At 37.7% G+C, this 17,374-nt stretch overlaps 1 protein-coding gene across 1 annotated transcript in view; it reads right to left on the reverse strand.

The window, feature by feature from the left end:
• The window catches only part of LOC124144549 (U-scoloptoxin(05)-Sm1a-like), a 71,860-nt gene extending 59,015 nt beyond the window's left edge, over positions 1 to 12,845 (reverse strand). The window contains exon 1 of the mRNA XM_046514005.2: positions 12,513 to 12,845. Within this exon, the coding sequence (XP_046369961.2) occupies positions 12,513 to 12,591 (79 nt within the window). The 5' untranslated portion in view covers positions 12,592 to 12,845. The remainder of the gene's footprint in view (positions 1 to 12,512) is intronic.
• Between the last annotated feature and the right edge of the window lie 4,529 nt (positions 12,846 to 17,374).

A 17,374-nucleotide genomic window follows, 5' to 3' on the forward strand; every position in this document is an offset into this window, starting at 1 on the left:
TCAAAATGACATTGCTTAGATGGTTTCTATAAAGTGGCATACTAAATGCAAGCGAAAGTGTTTTATAGAGTATCAGTATCTTAAAATGACACCGCTTCAATGGTTTCTATGAAGTGACATACCATATTCAAGCCAACGTGTTTCATAGAGTATCAGTATCTGAAAATAACACCGCTTCAATCATTTCTATAAAGTGACATACCAAATGCAAGCCGAAATGTTTCATGGAGTATCAGTATCTCAAAATGACACCGCTTAGATGGTTTCTATAAAGTGGCATACTAAATGCAAGCGAAAGTGTTTTATAGTGTTTCAGTATCTTAAAATGACACCGCTTCAATGGTTTCTATGAAGTGACATACCATATTCAAGCCAACGTGTTTCATAGAGTATCAGTATCTCAAAATGACACCGCTTCAATCATTTCTATAAAGTGACATACCAAATGCAAGCCGAAATGTTTCATAGAGTATCAGTATCTCAAAATGACACCGCTTCAATCATTTCTATAAAGTGCAATACCAAATTCAAGCCTAAATGTTGAGCAGCAGTTTATCAGAGTGACACTGCCTGAGTTGTTTTCATACGGAGGTACACCACAAACTGACAAAATCAAAACACTGGCATTTGGCCAAGAGGTTTAACTTTACCCACATGAATCCACTTAATCTGTTTCATATCTAGAACTATGTATAACGACTCAAATACTCTATTGTGACTTACACCAAACTTCCCGTGTTTGTTCAGGTGACCACTTGACTTGCCTTTGCATGTGTTTGTGAACCTTTCCGGAACACCTGGTATCATCCCTATTTTATAGTGATTCTTGGACAGCATGCTTATGACACAGTGGAAATCATACAAGGGACTCCAGTTTAGCAGATACTTGTTCATGATTTATTTTACAGAAATGTTTTTGTCCTTATTGTCTATACAGTGGCACGCCAAATTAGAGCCCGAGACTTCCATCGAGATCCGGTTTCTCAAAATGACACCGCTTCAATCGTTTCTATATTTCACTGACCAAATATACTACGTTCGGTCAACACTATAAGGAGTATTTGATAAACCCTTTGTACATACTTTGACGTTATCTGGCTATTATCATGTCACAATGCATCAAGCTTGCGGTCGTACGGCAATTAGAATATTATACTCAGGAAATAATCTTCTCATTTCCACTGTGATGTTTTGAGCTCTACTACGGGCGTTTAACAACAAAAAGTATAATAAAAACACAATTTCACAAAGGTTGCCTAGCCTACATAAATAATGATAATAATACCCTGTTCATTATTAAGATCTGAGTAATAATGAATACCTGAATAACACCTGTCAGATCATGCATGCCCTGGCGAGGTTTTGTGCTGCTTAAATAACCTTTTTGCCCTCAATACATTACGAATAGGTGTTAATCTACAGGACACAATACAGAATGTCGCCATGTTTGATCATATTGGAAAACGCGGGATGACAGAACACACCGATAAGATTGAGTTCGTGTTGGTTGTTAAGGAACATGTTCCCGTTGGGTGAGAATAACGGTATAACACATGAAACATAATCCCCAATGACCATGACACGAACGACAGAACAAGCATTGAAAATGAATAGTTGGTGTTAATATCCATAAACACGTAGACGGCCTTATTGTGCCATCATGTGAACGAGAAAATGACAGTTTATACATATTCGCTGGAACAAACAAGAGCTGCAGTTTAGGTACACACGTAAAGATAAACGTCTTAAGAATGGAATAATTATTATAATGTTTGAGGTTCTAAAGTATAAAAAAACAAGACAGTGCAGCAGAAACACATAAATATAGATGCATGGAAAAGAAAATGATTAAGGTTCTTATTTATTATTACACTGTTCCTTTTCATAAAATACGAACGACGTTATATTTGAAAACAAAATCTTATAACACGCTTAACTGTAAATGAAAGATTTTGGAACTTTGTCAGAATGATTCGAATTGATGTGGAGACCCTATCCTTCCTACCGTGTAATGCGTGTAAGGGCGCTTATATTGAAAGATAAAAGCAATATACCACGATATTAATGCGGCTTCTTCAATATTTTACTGCCAGTATCTCGTCTCACACGTCTCCGCGAGGTTCAGATAACAAATTAAAATCGCTGTTTCATCGTGCGTCATAAAAGTTCACCAATGCCTGTGAATTCAATAGTTGTCATTTTGTGTATTTCTTACAATAGACGTCGTTTCTCTTTTGCAGAAATTTCTTATGATAATGGACAGAGTTTCGTCGCCTTTATCAACTACACACGTTTATCTAATGCCCACCGGCTCTCGTATACACATCAGTTCTCAAATGCAGGAATACTATAATTTGGAACCAAATGCATGGTCAACGGTAGTATACAAACCGATCAAGTTTGGGTTACATGGTGAAAAATTCGATTCTTTTATGACTTGTGTTCTACTTTATTACATGTGAAGGCGATGCAAGAACATGACTAAATCAAATTTCTTCAAGTCCAACATTCTCAAACAGAATTGTGAGAATCCAATATCCAATGAGGGTGCATGTATAATGATAGAGATTGTTTGTGAAAACAATACACAGACATAGTGAATGGTCACACAAAGTCACATCCATAAACGCACACTCAACTGAGAAATATTAAAAAACGCTGTCCATGAATCAGAGAATCTCGGCGCTCGGTCAATAGTGTCACAAATTGAAGTGACTAAAATTAATTTGTTAGACTTATATTATTGTGTGAAGGCGGATGGAGACCTGTCCTGACATTGGTGTAACGCCACCATTAACATAATTTCAAGAATATTTACAAATTTGATAAAGATTGAACACACAGACACGCACCCCCCCCCCCCCCCACACACACACACATGTACTACGTCAGTCCATAGATACATTCTATCTTACAGTTGGTTTATATCGCTCATAAATATATGTATGTGTCAAGTGGGATTGAGTTACTTCTGTAATGTGTCTGACACGACTGTTTTCAAAAGACAATCGACGATGTGTGAAACCTTGTACATACACATCTTTATGAATTCTTGTGTGAAGGAAGAATCTTTTCTTGCAGTTTTCGTACATACAAGGATATTGACTCAAAACATCATTGTTCGCCCTGTTATACTGGAACTATATTTTCTTATTGAAAATAGAAAGAACTGTTGTTAAAATTTTATTATATCAATTGAACCATCGCAATGTTGTGTATATAGGTTCAATGAAGACTTGAGTAAGAAATGAATTTGCAACTTCGTGACTCCTACCATGTTTGAAAGGTTGTATATTTGTGCCGAAAAAAGCAAATGTATTGATTTTCAAAGCTAGCATGCCCTAGATACCCGTCAGCAGTTGTGAATTATGCGAAAATATTAAAAAAAGTTTTATATCAAATCATATTTAAAAACATAAAACCAGGTTGAAGTATTCTTTGATTGCTGACTAAGCGCCAGAAGTGTTCATTTTATGGATATAATGTCGCCAACGTAAGACATCTTCAATTAAAAATCAAACATGTGATAAAATCATCTGAGAAGTATAATTTCCGATGGCGTCGATCGATGCTAACTTTTCCATTTATTGCCTGGTCCAAACTCGATTATTTGGACTTAAATAACAGGAACATTGCTAACTTTGGCGTTAAACAATATCAACCAATTACTCATTACAGAAATGAAGTCACTCACTAACATATAAGTTTGAACAACGTTGAACATGTGTACAGTAGAACTGAGGTAAAACGAAAATCAGTGTTAATATCAGTGGTTTGTTACTCGTAAAACGATGGAATCTTGGATCGAAATGAGAATTGGAAACGTGAACCAAATACCCTTCCGTATATAAAGTTTGTCGTGGTATTACACTATGTGGTTATAAAAAATCATGTCATGATGTATAATGTGATTGATAACATGGTTCCAATCAGGTGTTCCTCGCACATCAAGCTGATGACTTGATGTAAATCAATTCAAGTTGTGTTCAACCAAATCTCGCAATGATAGAATATCAGAATAGAAAGAATGTGTTTTGAGGTATTTTATAGGTATCAAGTTGCATCAATTTCATCGTCAGTGTTAGGTTTCTTAAAGTAGTTGGATGCAAGGGAATCGCTTACTGGGCACTCTCGATGCTTTAAAATAGTAAAGTGGATTCATTTTCTAATTTCCATCTACATGCATTTATGAAACGTATACAGATTACACTTTTTCCACGAAACACCTCTGACTCATTACATAATACTTTTCAAATAAGGCAGCCTTCCGTTTAAATGCTGACTTTTCCAATACAATCAAATTGTTTATAAGTTACCGATTTTGTAAAAGGAATGGACACACAGTTCGCATAGAACAGAAATGTCATAGACCCATTAACCCAGAATATCAGGACCAGCTGTTACTTCACTACACCCATGCCGTGTATTTAACTAGATATATAACACTGTCCATAGAGATATAACACTGTTTTCAAAGATAAAACACTGTCTGAATAGACATAACACTGTAGAAACACCGCACTGTCTGCAGACATAGCTCTCTGTCTGCAGTAATATGACACTGTTTACATACACATAGCTCTCTGTCTGCAGTAATATGACACTGTTTACATTCACATAGCTCTGTCTACAGAGATATGACACTGTTTACATACACATAGATCCGTCTACAGTAATATGACACTGTTTACATACACATAGCTCTGTCTGCAGTAATATGACACTGTTTACATACACATAGCTCTCTGTCTACATATATATGACACTGTTTACATACACATAGCTCTCTGTCTACAGATAAATGGCACTGTTTACATACACATAGCTCTCTGTCTACAGATATATGACACTGTTTACATACACATAGCTCTCTGTCTACAGATATATGACACTGTTTACATACATATAAGCTCTCTGTCTACAGATATATGGCACTGTTTACATACACATAGCTCTCTGTCTACAGATATATGGCACTGTTTGTAGCTCCTCCAGACAAGGGTTATGTAATGACATAAGCCCACAAGGGTGAAACAGTATGATGCATACTACAGCCTTGTGAGAAAGTGGACGATAATAATTGTGAATTACTGGAGATTCGTGATGCATTACCCTGAGATATTTGGACTATTTTGTGATTGACCACTGGACATCTCAATGTAAGGTAAAACAATCTTTCTTTATACCTTTATATTGACAATGAGTCAAAGTGCTCAAGCGTACTCAACACAACTGCCAGATGAACTGGACTACAATATATTGAAGCAGCTTGAAGAGATAATTGGCGAAAATGATAGAAAGACTTGTGAGCAGAAATTGGTTGATAGATTATGTGTTCATTAATCTCCAACATGTTAGTAACGTTGTTGGTTATACTTTAGATACTGGTGTTCAATACTCAGTATCAGACCATTGTCCGATATTCCTATGTCTGAGTACTGATTCCCAGCCACGCCACTATGGCGGTGAACATCTAAACTGGCGTAAAGCTAATGACGTAGACTTTATGTTATACCGATATGAAACTGAAAACTATTTTAGATGTGCTCAGTTTGACGAAACTCAGTACGCATCTCCTCATGAATACATTGAAAGTTATCACGACTATATCCTACAAGCGTTACATGCTGCAGCTAAACTAAGTATACCATCTTCAAAATTCAAATCTCATTTAAAACCATACTGGAAAAAAGATAATTTAAAGACGTTGCATCGTACTATGCGACAACGCCGTAGCAGAGACCATATAATAGATCTCTGGCCGTAGTGAATGGATCTATAATGGTAAATCTCATGATAAAGAGGATGCAAATTACATTGAGTATAAAAGAGCAAAACGTATCTTTAGGAAGCAGCATCGCCGTTCCAAACAAAAACTGAAGGACGAAAAGTTTCAGGAAATATATGAAGCAGCTGAGGTTGATATAACAGAGTACTTTAGAGTAACCAAGAAATATAAAAGAAAGAAGGAACAAACCCAGACGCTTGTGTATAATGAAGAGTCCTGTAATACACAGGAAGGAATTTGTAATCTGTTTTCCAAATATTTCAAGGATTTATCAATGCCAAATCATGATATCAATTTTGACTCAGATTTTACTGATTATGTGAATATTCGCATGGAACAGATTGAAAATAACTCGTATAATGACCAAGGGAACAGTGACGTTAGTTCCACGTTGATTTGTCCTTTCACATCTGATGAGTTATTGGCAACTATAAAACGTCTAAAAAGTGGAAAATCGCCTGGTCCCGATGGCATAGGTAATGAACATATCAAATACTCTGGTAGATCTATTATCCATCACCTTGTTATATTCTATAATAAAATTGTTTCTCATGAATATGTACCTAAAATGTTTAACGTTGGAAAGATTTTACCTATCCATAAAGGCCATGGTAAACGTAAAGACGACCCCACTAACTACAGAGGTATTACCCTCACTCCAGTATTAAGTAAACTGTTCGAAAGACTTCTGCTAAAAAAGGAATTGAAGAGTGGGCAAACAAAAAGGCTTCCCCCACCCCTTTCAATTTGGATTTAGGAGAGGGGCTGGGGCAGAAACTGCCCTGTTTACATTAATGGAAAGCATAGCTTATTATAACGAAAGACAGTTTACTGCGCTTTTCTCGACAACGAGAAAGCTTTTGACAGAGTGTGGCTTAATGGTCTTTTCTTCAAACTGTATAACTTTGGTATTAATGGAAAATTATGGCGCACAATATATACCTCAATGCAGTCATGTGTAAGCATTGGAGCTTTTACCTCAAATGTGTTTCATGTTAAGCAAGGTGTTGGTCAAGGTCGCGTTTTATCGGCATGGTTTTTTACTCTATATATAAACGACTTGTTGTATTCACTTGATGATTTAGGGCGTGGCTTGTGTCTTCTGTGGGGTAATACACCCGGCATCCTATTAGCAGACGATACTACGCTGTTGAGCAGCTCCTCTGACGGACTGCAATGTCTACTGAATAATATATACACCTATGCTAATAGATGGCATTTGAAATATAATGCCAGTAAAAGTGCATTTCTACTGTTTGGGAATATTCGCAAATCTGTCTCTCAATGTGTCTACATTGGTTCACAAGTACTTCCTAAAAAGGAAAATGTAACTTATGCTGGATTGCTTCTAAGTACATCAAAGAAAACCTTAGAACGTACCCATCTAATATGTGAAAAACTCAGAATGTTAGTCAATATAAATTATAATCATGGACTATACTTTGGTGGCTTAAATCCTATCCCAGCTGTTCGTATATGGGAAAGGGTAATTTTACCATGTGGACTATTTGCTTGTAGTGTATGGGGTAAACTGTCACCGAAGGAATACGAAATGCTTGAAATTATTCAACGTTATTTTTGTAAAAAGATTCAAGGACTGTCTAGACGCACTCCTTCCGTCGTCACCAGAGATTGTCTGGGTTTAATTTCTCTCCAGGCGTACATTGATCAACGAGCTCTCTTATTTCTGGGAAGACTATGTAATAGTGACATTAACTTTGCATTTAAAAGACTATTTCAGCACAGACTTGTTCAGTTTGAACTCGATACAATTAAAGAAAAAGATGATAAATGTAAAATGTCACCCGTGTACCACATGCTTTCACTTGTAAACAAGTATGAACTCAATAATGACATAAACACATATACCATTTATTCTCATTTCCCCTCAATACATGCATGGGCGAGTCGAGTTAAAGAACAAATAAGCGTATGTGACCATAACATAATTCATGCAGAGATTCATTCAAGAGAAAACCTAAAACGATACTCTCTTATACGATCACCTAAGGTACACAGACTTTGGTTACTAACAATTGAAAGGCCGGAACACTTCTATGATTTAGCATATTTATTATGCCTTAGCACCTACAGTATACAATCTGATGAATGTCTATGCGGCACATTTGCTTTTGATATTATCAAACATGTGTTTATGTATTGTAAAAAGACTCAACAACAAAGAAATATTCTTGTTGAGTCTATTATTGATTTACTAGATGTGACAACTTTTTCTAGTATCTGGAACGATGATGACGATACCTTTCTGTCCTTTTTACTTGGCGGTTTGCCAACAGAAAGTACTATGGCAATTGAATACAATCTATGGGCAAATATCATGCTTCGTGTATGTAAAACTGTTAAAATGTGGAAAAACCTACTAAGAAACATTATTTGATAACGATGTGAAACTGCCTGTACATACAATATATCAGCTGTTATATAAATACATTTATATCTCATATCAATGTATATTCATCAACTGGAGGAAATAAAGATGATCTATCTATCTATCTATCATAACTCCGTCTTCAGTGATATGGCACTGTTTGCATACACAAAGCTCTGTATTCGGTCATATGGCACTGTTTACAGACACATAGCTGTATTCAGTCATATGGCACTGTTTACATACACATAGCTCTGTCTTCAGAGATATGACACTGTTTACATACACATAGATCCGTCTACAGTAATATGACACTGTTTACATACACATAGCTCTGTCTGCAGTAATATGACACTGTTTACATACACATAGCTCTGTCTACAGAGATATGACACTGTTTACATACACATAGCTCTCTGTCTACAGTAATATAACACTGTAAAGGTACACATAGACCCATCTACAGTAATATGACATTGTTTACATACACATAGCTCTGTCTGCAGTAATATGACACTGTTTACATACACATAGCTCTGTCTACAGATATATGACACTGTTTACATACACACAGCTCCGTCTTCAGTGATATGACACTGTTTGCATACACATAGCTCTGTATTCAGTCATATGGCACTGTTTACAGACACATAGCTGTCTACAGAGATGTGACACTGTTTACATACACATAGCTCTGTCTGCAGTAACATGACGCTGTTTACATACACATAGCTCTGTCTACATTAATATGACACTGTTAACATACACATAGCTCTGTCTACAGAGATATGACACTGTTTACATACACATAGATCCGTCTACAGTAATATGACACTGTTTTCATACACATAGCTCTGTCTGCAGTAATATGACACTGTTTACATACACATAGCTCTGTCTACAGATTTGACACTGTTTACATACACATAGCTCTCTGTCTACAGTAATATAACACTGTTAAGATACACATAGACCCATCTACAGTAATATGACATTGTTTACATACACATAGCTCTGTCTGCAGTAATATGACACTGTTTACATACACATAGCTCTGTCTACAGATATATGACACTGTTTACATACACATAGATCCGTCTACAGTAATATGACACTGTTTACATACACATAGCTCTGTCTGCAGTAACATGACGCTGTTTACATACACATAGCTCTGTCTACAGTAATATGACACTGTTAACATACACATAGCTCTGTCTACAGAGATATGACACTGTTTACATACACATAGATCCGTCTACAGTAATATGACACTGTTTTCATACACATAGCTCTGTCTGCAGTAATATGACACTGTTTACATACACATAGCTCTGTCTACAGAGATTTGACACTGTTTACATACACATAGCTCTCTGTCTACAGTAATATAACACTGTTAAGATACACATAGACCCATCTACAGTAATATGACATTGTTTACATACACATAGCTCTGTCTGCAGTAATATGACACTGTTTACATACACATAGCTCTGTCTACAGATATATGACACTGTTTACATACACATAGATCCGTCTACAGTAATATGACACTGTTTACATACACATAGCTCTGTCTGCAGTAATATGACACTGTTTACATACACATAGCTCTCTGTCTACAGATATATGACACTGTTTACATACAAATAGCTCTCTGTCTACAGTAATTTGACACTGTTGACATACCCATAGCTCTCTGTCTACAGATATATGACACTGTTTACATACACACACCTCTGTCTACAGTAATATGACACTGTTTACATTCGTTATATAATAGTAATGAAACAATGTCTAAACAGATGTAGCACTGTCTGTAGATATATAACACTGTCTACAGAGATATAGGACGGTCTAAAGATATGTAGCGCTGTCTACAGAGACAAAGCATCGCAGGTCTTTTAGAGATCTAGCAGTATCAATATAGATATGTAAATAAAATGTGAAATAAAAATAGCCAGATAGATAGAATACTGCGTACAGAAATGTTACTGTCTGTCCTGAACAGTATCATATTGCTGCTTCTTTCTCTGAAACACCCATCTGCATGGCCATGTACATGACAACGATATACCAGGGCTGTGGATCTCTTTACATCCACTAAAACCACCTGACCAGGAATGGTCTCCTGAATTTAGCAAAATCACTTACAGGATAACATAAAATAGGACATAAAACACACAAGACATAACGTTGTGGACATAAATACCCAGGAATGTTGCCCTTCTCCAGACACAGATACGTAGCATCGTTAGGAAATGAAGGTTTACCTTTTTGATAGCCTTTGCAATACATTCAGGCTCCAGCTAGCAATCTCATCTGTTAGAAACGTAATTCGTAGGGAAACTGGTAGTCTGTCTTACAGACCCTGATACAAATATATCAAATACAGCCCATGATGTTTGGCAAGTCTAGATTTCTGCAGTATCTGAAAATGAAGAGAGTCCTCCTTTTTATTAAATTTTTATAAAGATAATTTAACAACTAGTTTTTTCTGTACGATATGTTCATTTCAGAGACTAGATGTTAGTTTGGGAAACTGGCGATTATAGGAATAGTCATTTAAGTGAGGCAGCAGCTCCTGTATGGGGTCTGTTTTGGTCGAGATCAGGAGCTATGTCTTGTGTACTATAGCTGCCTGCTTACTATTTTTCTGGTTGTTCAGTTAATACAGTTGTAAATGGGTAGTGGTACACAAAGTGAGCCAACTGGAAATTTCTTTGAGATTGCAAAGAAACACGTATATAACATGTTGATATTAGGATATTTCATTAAATTGAAATCATGTATAAATTCAGTCATCTGAAATATATGCGAAATTGTGAAAGCCTCCAAATCTTCGCAGACTTAGATCTCATAATTCCATTTAGCTTGTCTGTGTTTCACGGCTTTCTTGCATTGCGGGTTTAAGTGTGTACAACCTTACATTCAAATTGCAATCACCTCATTACCCCAAATATGATACGGATGAATGAAAATGATAAAAAATATATTTCTCTTGAGATACTGGAACATTAAAATTGATCTTAAGCTGTAAAAGGTAAACGATGTGGTTATTACAAGGCGGTCTTCCGCGGGACGATTTAAAGTAAACACATTAAGAACATCCCCAGGCTTATTTCAAAGGACTATTTAATAGAGTGTCGATCTCTCCAAGGGAAACGTTTCTGTTAGCTACTTAGACTTCGCTTTCATTTCCCCAGCGTATCAATACAGAACCAGACAATCCAGGTGCAATCCATTTAGTCACCTCTCACAAGAAGCAAGAGCTACCCAGAACTACTGAAACTACTACTACTACTACTACTTCTTCTTTTACTACTACTACTACTACTACTACTACTACTACTACTACTATTACTACTACTGGGGCGGTCGGGTAGCCTAGTGGTTAAAGCGTTCGCCCGTCACGCCGAAGACCAGGGTTCGAATCCCGACATGGGTACAATGTGTGAAGCCCATTTGTGGTGTCCCCCGCCGTGATATTGCTGGAATATTGCTAAAAGCGGCGTAAAACCAAACTCACTCACTCACTCACTACTACTACTACTACAACTAGTACTACTACTACTACTACTACTACTACTACTACTACTATTCGCCAGACAGAGTCGTTTGTACATTTATACTCAAAGCGAATTACATTATTACCCTGGTCAACGGATCGGTGTGAGTACAATGTACATTCTCAGCTCCTTGGGGAGAATGTAATACAAGCTGCCGGTTTGACGGGTCACGATTACGATTGTCATCTCATCCCACTGGCAAGGTGGATAGATGCACATTTTGTATTTCAGATGAGAGACAAGAAAGTGTGTTCATGTATGCGTACATGCATATTGCTGTATGGCCTGAGGATGAAGTATAATGATGTCATGTTGTACTGGTACACATACCAGGAAACCGATAGCAGAATATGGCCCAAGAGAAAATTCCCTCTTCATGGTTGCCAATTGCAATGAAACCCATCTGTATTACCATTTCAATATAAGCTGATAATACATGTATAACACAGTGTGTATTTTCAAACTGTCTTTGATACTACCGTTGTTAGTAACAATAACAATGACAATACCAATGACAATAACAAAAACAATAATAACAACATAAATAATAATAATAATAATAATAATAATAATAATAATAATAAATAAACTTACAATAAGCACCTTTGGTGTAAATATATGTGGTAAGATACATGCATATGTTTAACCTCTTGGATGGTATGTGTACTAAAATAGATAATTTTATATTAACATCAAACAAAATATGTATTAGTTGTCAAATTATAACAATAAAGAAAATAAACAGTTTTGGATTGTATCTTACCTGAACCCGAAGATGCGATGAGAATAAGGCCAATGTAAAAGGCATCAACAAATGTCTTTGAGCCGACCCAGTGATACATTTTGATCGCTACACTCTAAATCACTGCCACTGTGTTTACATCGGCGCAGTCGTTGCCTTGGACGTCGGAGCCCTCATGCCATCATTCGGTCAACGTTCACACTACACGTGATTGTGAGAAGAGAATGAGCTAGTCGTGAAAATCGACTTGACAAGAGAGTGGCCAATCAGAGCGACCTGATTAGAACCGCGGGGATGGAAATATCACGACAATATCCCATGAAGGCTTCACTGGGCCTAGAAACACACATTCTAGTGTTATCGCCCGGCTTTCCCGTCCGCTCCAACTGAGTTTAGAGTGAGATTCTAATGCCGTATATAATAAGGTACATCAATTGTGCAATGTCCGCCCGTGTTCTCTTCTAGTCAGCATCTCATCTGTATGATAAGAACCTCCGTAAATATTACAAGAAGTAATTCCTATGTATTGGGAATCGCCTTGTCCGATATTACCTTAATCCCGACATTGGGAGAGCAGTAGCGACATAATCGATCGGGTTTATTTGTTGAAAGTTATTGGAACAGGCGTTTTCAGGAGAAATAATTTGTCAGTGAAGGTTGTGAAAGCCAGACATTTGGTGGCATAAATATACTGGCTACTTCACGCATGGGGATAGTTTTAAATCATATCCTTGAACATCGGAAATTTCTTTCTCAACACGATACCGTCGACTGTTACCTGAGGCTGAAACAGTTTCGTTACCGGAATGAACGAAGCCATTGATTCATATTCGTGCTAATAGCAAGGACAATGTGATGCTGCTCCTTCTTTGAAGACTACTCGAAGAAAGATTAGACAATACTGCGTTTTCTATATTGAGACGTTAACGTGGTTGTGTGATATAGACGAGCCCAGAGACAGTGAAGGTTTTCATCGAGTAGTACAACAATCACGCTAAAGAAGACCAGTTATTGCTTGCAAGATATGGAGTGACAGCTTTCATTGAAATTATCATTGCGCTATATTGACTATTCGTACACTATTCTATATGTGCAATGTGAGGTTGGACCAATCATGAAGAGCTGAGTGGTATTTGTATTAATACATTGTGTTTGATAACTTCGATTGGCAATTAATGAATTTCAAGTAATCAACACTAGTGTCATGGATAATGTCTGGTTTGTCATGATTTAATGGCTTTGTGTAACATGCATATAGTAAGCGAATGCTGTTAGGCTGTAATGGTTTTATAGCTGTAGACAAGTCCTTTAAATAATTGAATCTCCAGAAGCCCGATTTGCAGCATGAGCAACGATCCACACCAGGGCTCCAATACAGATCTATACAAATGAATGGCCCTTTTCTGTTCATTGATGGGGCCCAGTGGGCAATTCATAGACGCACCAGTACCCAGTATATCATACTTATGGTGAGCGCCGACTAACGATAATCGAGTTGTCAGACTCCGTGATCTGGCTGATTCCCTATCATTGTGTCCAGGAGGTATGGGTCGTTGTTCATGCTTTCAGTCATTTGTGTGCCTGGTCAATACCCAATTATAGGTATTCAGCAACACTAAGAGGCGACTAACGGGATCGGATGGTCATGCTCTCTGACTTGGTTGATACATGTCATCGTATCCCAATTGTGTAGATCGATGCCAATGATGTGAATCACTGGATTGTCTGGTCCAGACTCGATTATTTGCAGATCGCCGTCATATAGCTGGAATATTGCTGAGTACTGGATAAAAAAAACAACCAACCAACATAATTATTTATTGGCAGCCGTCATATTACTGGCACATTGCTGACTGCGGCGTTTATCAACATGCCATACTACCTGATGGGCCAACAAACACCTCAGAATTCGCTTTCATGATTCTTCAAAAGGTACCCCCTGGCATTTTCTGAAATTTCAACAGCCATGAAAAGTTATCCATCGTCCACGAGTGCTGTCGGAGTTACTGGCATGCTTCTTATTCTCTGAAGGACACAAAAAGGAAAACACACTCTGAAGCTTGTCATAAGCTCAACTACTTTAGCTTTATAATACTCACAAATACATTTGCTCATTACAATAAAGCACTTGCTTTTTTAAACAGAAGTGTATGAAACGAGATATTGTTCAATGTGCTATAAAGGATGTGCTCTCATTGCATCAACTGATACCATCAATCGATATATATAATGCCCGGAGATGGCGTGTTATGGGCTTGGCCCATTTTGACATAACTCAAATATCACGTACTGAATAAATGACGCAGACATGTCCCAAATGTCGCCCGCTAGACAGGTAACCCATCTGTATACAACATGCACTAATCTCAACGGGGTGTGGTTGAAGCCTAATTACGAAGGATGTATGGTGCACCCTTAACAGTTTTCATGTTTTAAGTACAATACTTCCATGCTTGACTGCACTTGAACCAATACACAACCAAGCAGCATATACAACAGGCATCAAAGGTATTCCCTGTTGATGAAAATGGAAGAAATTGGCAACCCAACTACCATCAAGTATTACCAACCGAAAGGCCAAACAGCTATCCGTGAGGAAATGGAGTCAGCTTTAAGGGATGCCCCTCCATCCTTTTGCACTGTTAAGAGGTGGGCAGCCGTTCAAGTGGGGAAGAGAGAATCTCGAAGATGATCCAAGATCAGGACGACCTTCAACTGCCACCACTCAGGAAAATGCTAATAAACATATGATTATGGGTGAAATCCAGTGTACCACACGCCACGCAGCCAATACAGTAGGCATCTCACACGAGAGGGTCGGAATGGACTCGGCCTGAGAAACGTTTTAGCATGCTGGGTTCCCTTCTGACTCCTGATCAGAAAGGCCCAAGGTTCATTATTATCTATCTCACGTCGTTTTGTCGCAGATCCAGATGATTTTATTGAGCGATTTTAAGTGATTTCTCAGGCAGAATCGAGACAACAGTCAAAGCAATGGAATCGTCTAATGTCTCCTACTCTGAAGAAGGTAAACTCAGCTTGAAAGGTGATGGCTTCAGTTTTCTGGTATTCTGAAGGAATCCTACTGTTGGACTACCTCTCGAAAGGTCGGACCATTGATGGCCAATATTATGCTAATCTGCTTAGGTAACTGCGTGAGAATATGAAGACTAAACGTCGTGGAAGACTCACTAAAGGTACTAAAATGTACTACACATATCGCCTTCAGTGTAAGGCGTGGACACATGTGTTACTTTAGACATGTTACTCTGGCAGCGAGACATATCTGACATAAGCCATATCACCCAGGCACGGATACATAATGTTACATTAGCCATATCACTTAGGTATGGATACATATATGACATTAGCCATATCACCTAGGTATGGATACATATCTTACATTATCCATATCACCTAGGTATGGATACATATCTGATATAAGCCATATCACCTAGGCATGGAGAGATATCTTACATTAGCCATATCATCTAGGCGCGGATACATATCTTACTTTAGCCATATCACCAAGGCACGGATACATGTCTTACATTAGCCATACCACCTTTTGCACAGATACATATCTTACATTAGCCATATCACGAAGGAATTGATACATATCCAAAATGGCACAATTATGCTCCCTGGTGAACACACAAGCACATGTGTCAATGTAAGCAGTTTATTATATTAGAAGACATAAATAAGTCGATTAAATGGATCTCATATATTTGGCATGATTTTAAATAAATGAGCCTTGACGAAAGCCGATGCAACTTCAGCTGGGAATGCAATCAAGGGTTTAGCAATCAAAGATAGCAAAGGCTAGGTTCAACAATACTATAATCTCTGTCATATTCTTCCAGTGATATTAGGAGGAAATCATCAAAGGTGCATCTGTGTGACAAAAATATCAAAGGACTTTTCTTGTTGCAGTTTTAAGTCTGATTAGATGCATAAGTGTCTTCCGGGCCCACTTCTGATGTGTGTCGAGAGCGTCTTCATACTCTTTATTTAATGGTAAAGGACTACAAATCTAGAATTTTAAACTATCTCTTTCAGGAATAATATAAATAATATAATCTTAATCTACCATGTTTATGTATACTCGCGCTGAAAGTGTACACATGATAAACAGTTATATAAAACTTATACTTCTTTTGTGGATTACTAGATGGGAAATATGGCACGAAGGTTTAAGAATGAAGAAGAGTTGTAAAGAACATCCACAACATTAACTTAAGTGTGTTGGTCTAACGCCGCTCTGAACAGCATCTCAGTCATATCCTGTCATGTCATTCAAATGTGTGTGAAAGTTCAAAGACAAGAAGATCTAATTTACTTATTTGTTGAATCTCGGGCATTGCTTCCTACACATACACAAGGAACCAAATGCATAGATAAAGTTCCTACTCTGACCCTAGCAATGCAGGAAATAGAAGCCATTTAGTAAACAAGACCCATTACAAGTGGGAATATGTAACTTTGAGGGACACTCTTAGAGATCGTGTCACGCCTGACTACCTCGTGTCGCCTTTCATGTCCTGTAACAGTGAGATAGTCAGTTGGTTTAACGCCGTTTTGAACATTTACATCCAGTTATATTACGGTGTGGCAGCTTAATGTGTAAGGAGAGAACAAAGTGGTGAAGGTCGTTGGCGCAACCTCGCAAGTGCAACAGATACATCACAGTCGGGAAACAAATGGTATTCGAACCCATGACAGCGGATGCTATCACGGCAAAGGGACGCAACTCTGCCTTAGATCAGTGGGCCATCTGTCCATTCGCATTTCTACATGCAGGTTACCGCCACTTGTTTCAGTCATGCTCCCCGAACTCTTCTCATTTCTTATCCAGCTATGAAAGTAAATGATGTCCTCAC

Source organism: Haliotis rufescens, unplaced genomic scaffold (assembly GCF_023055435.1).
Source record: "Haliotis rufescens isolate VD_foot unplaced genomic scaffold, xgHalRufe1.0.p SCAF_11, whole genome shotgun sequence".
In the NCBI taxonomy this organism is placed as follows: Eukaryota; Metazoa; Mollusca; class Gastropoda; order Lepetellida; family Haliotidae; genus Haliotis; species Haliotis rufescens.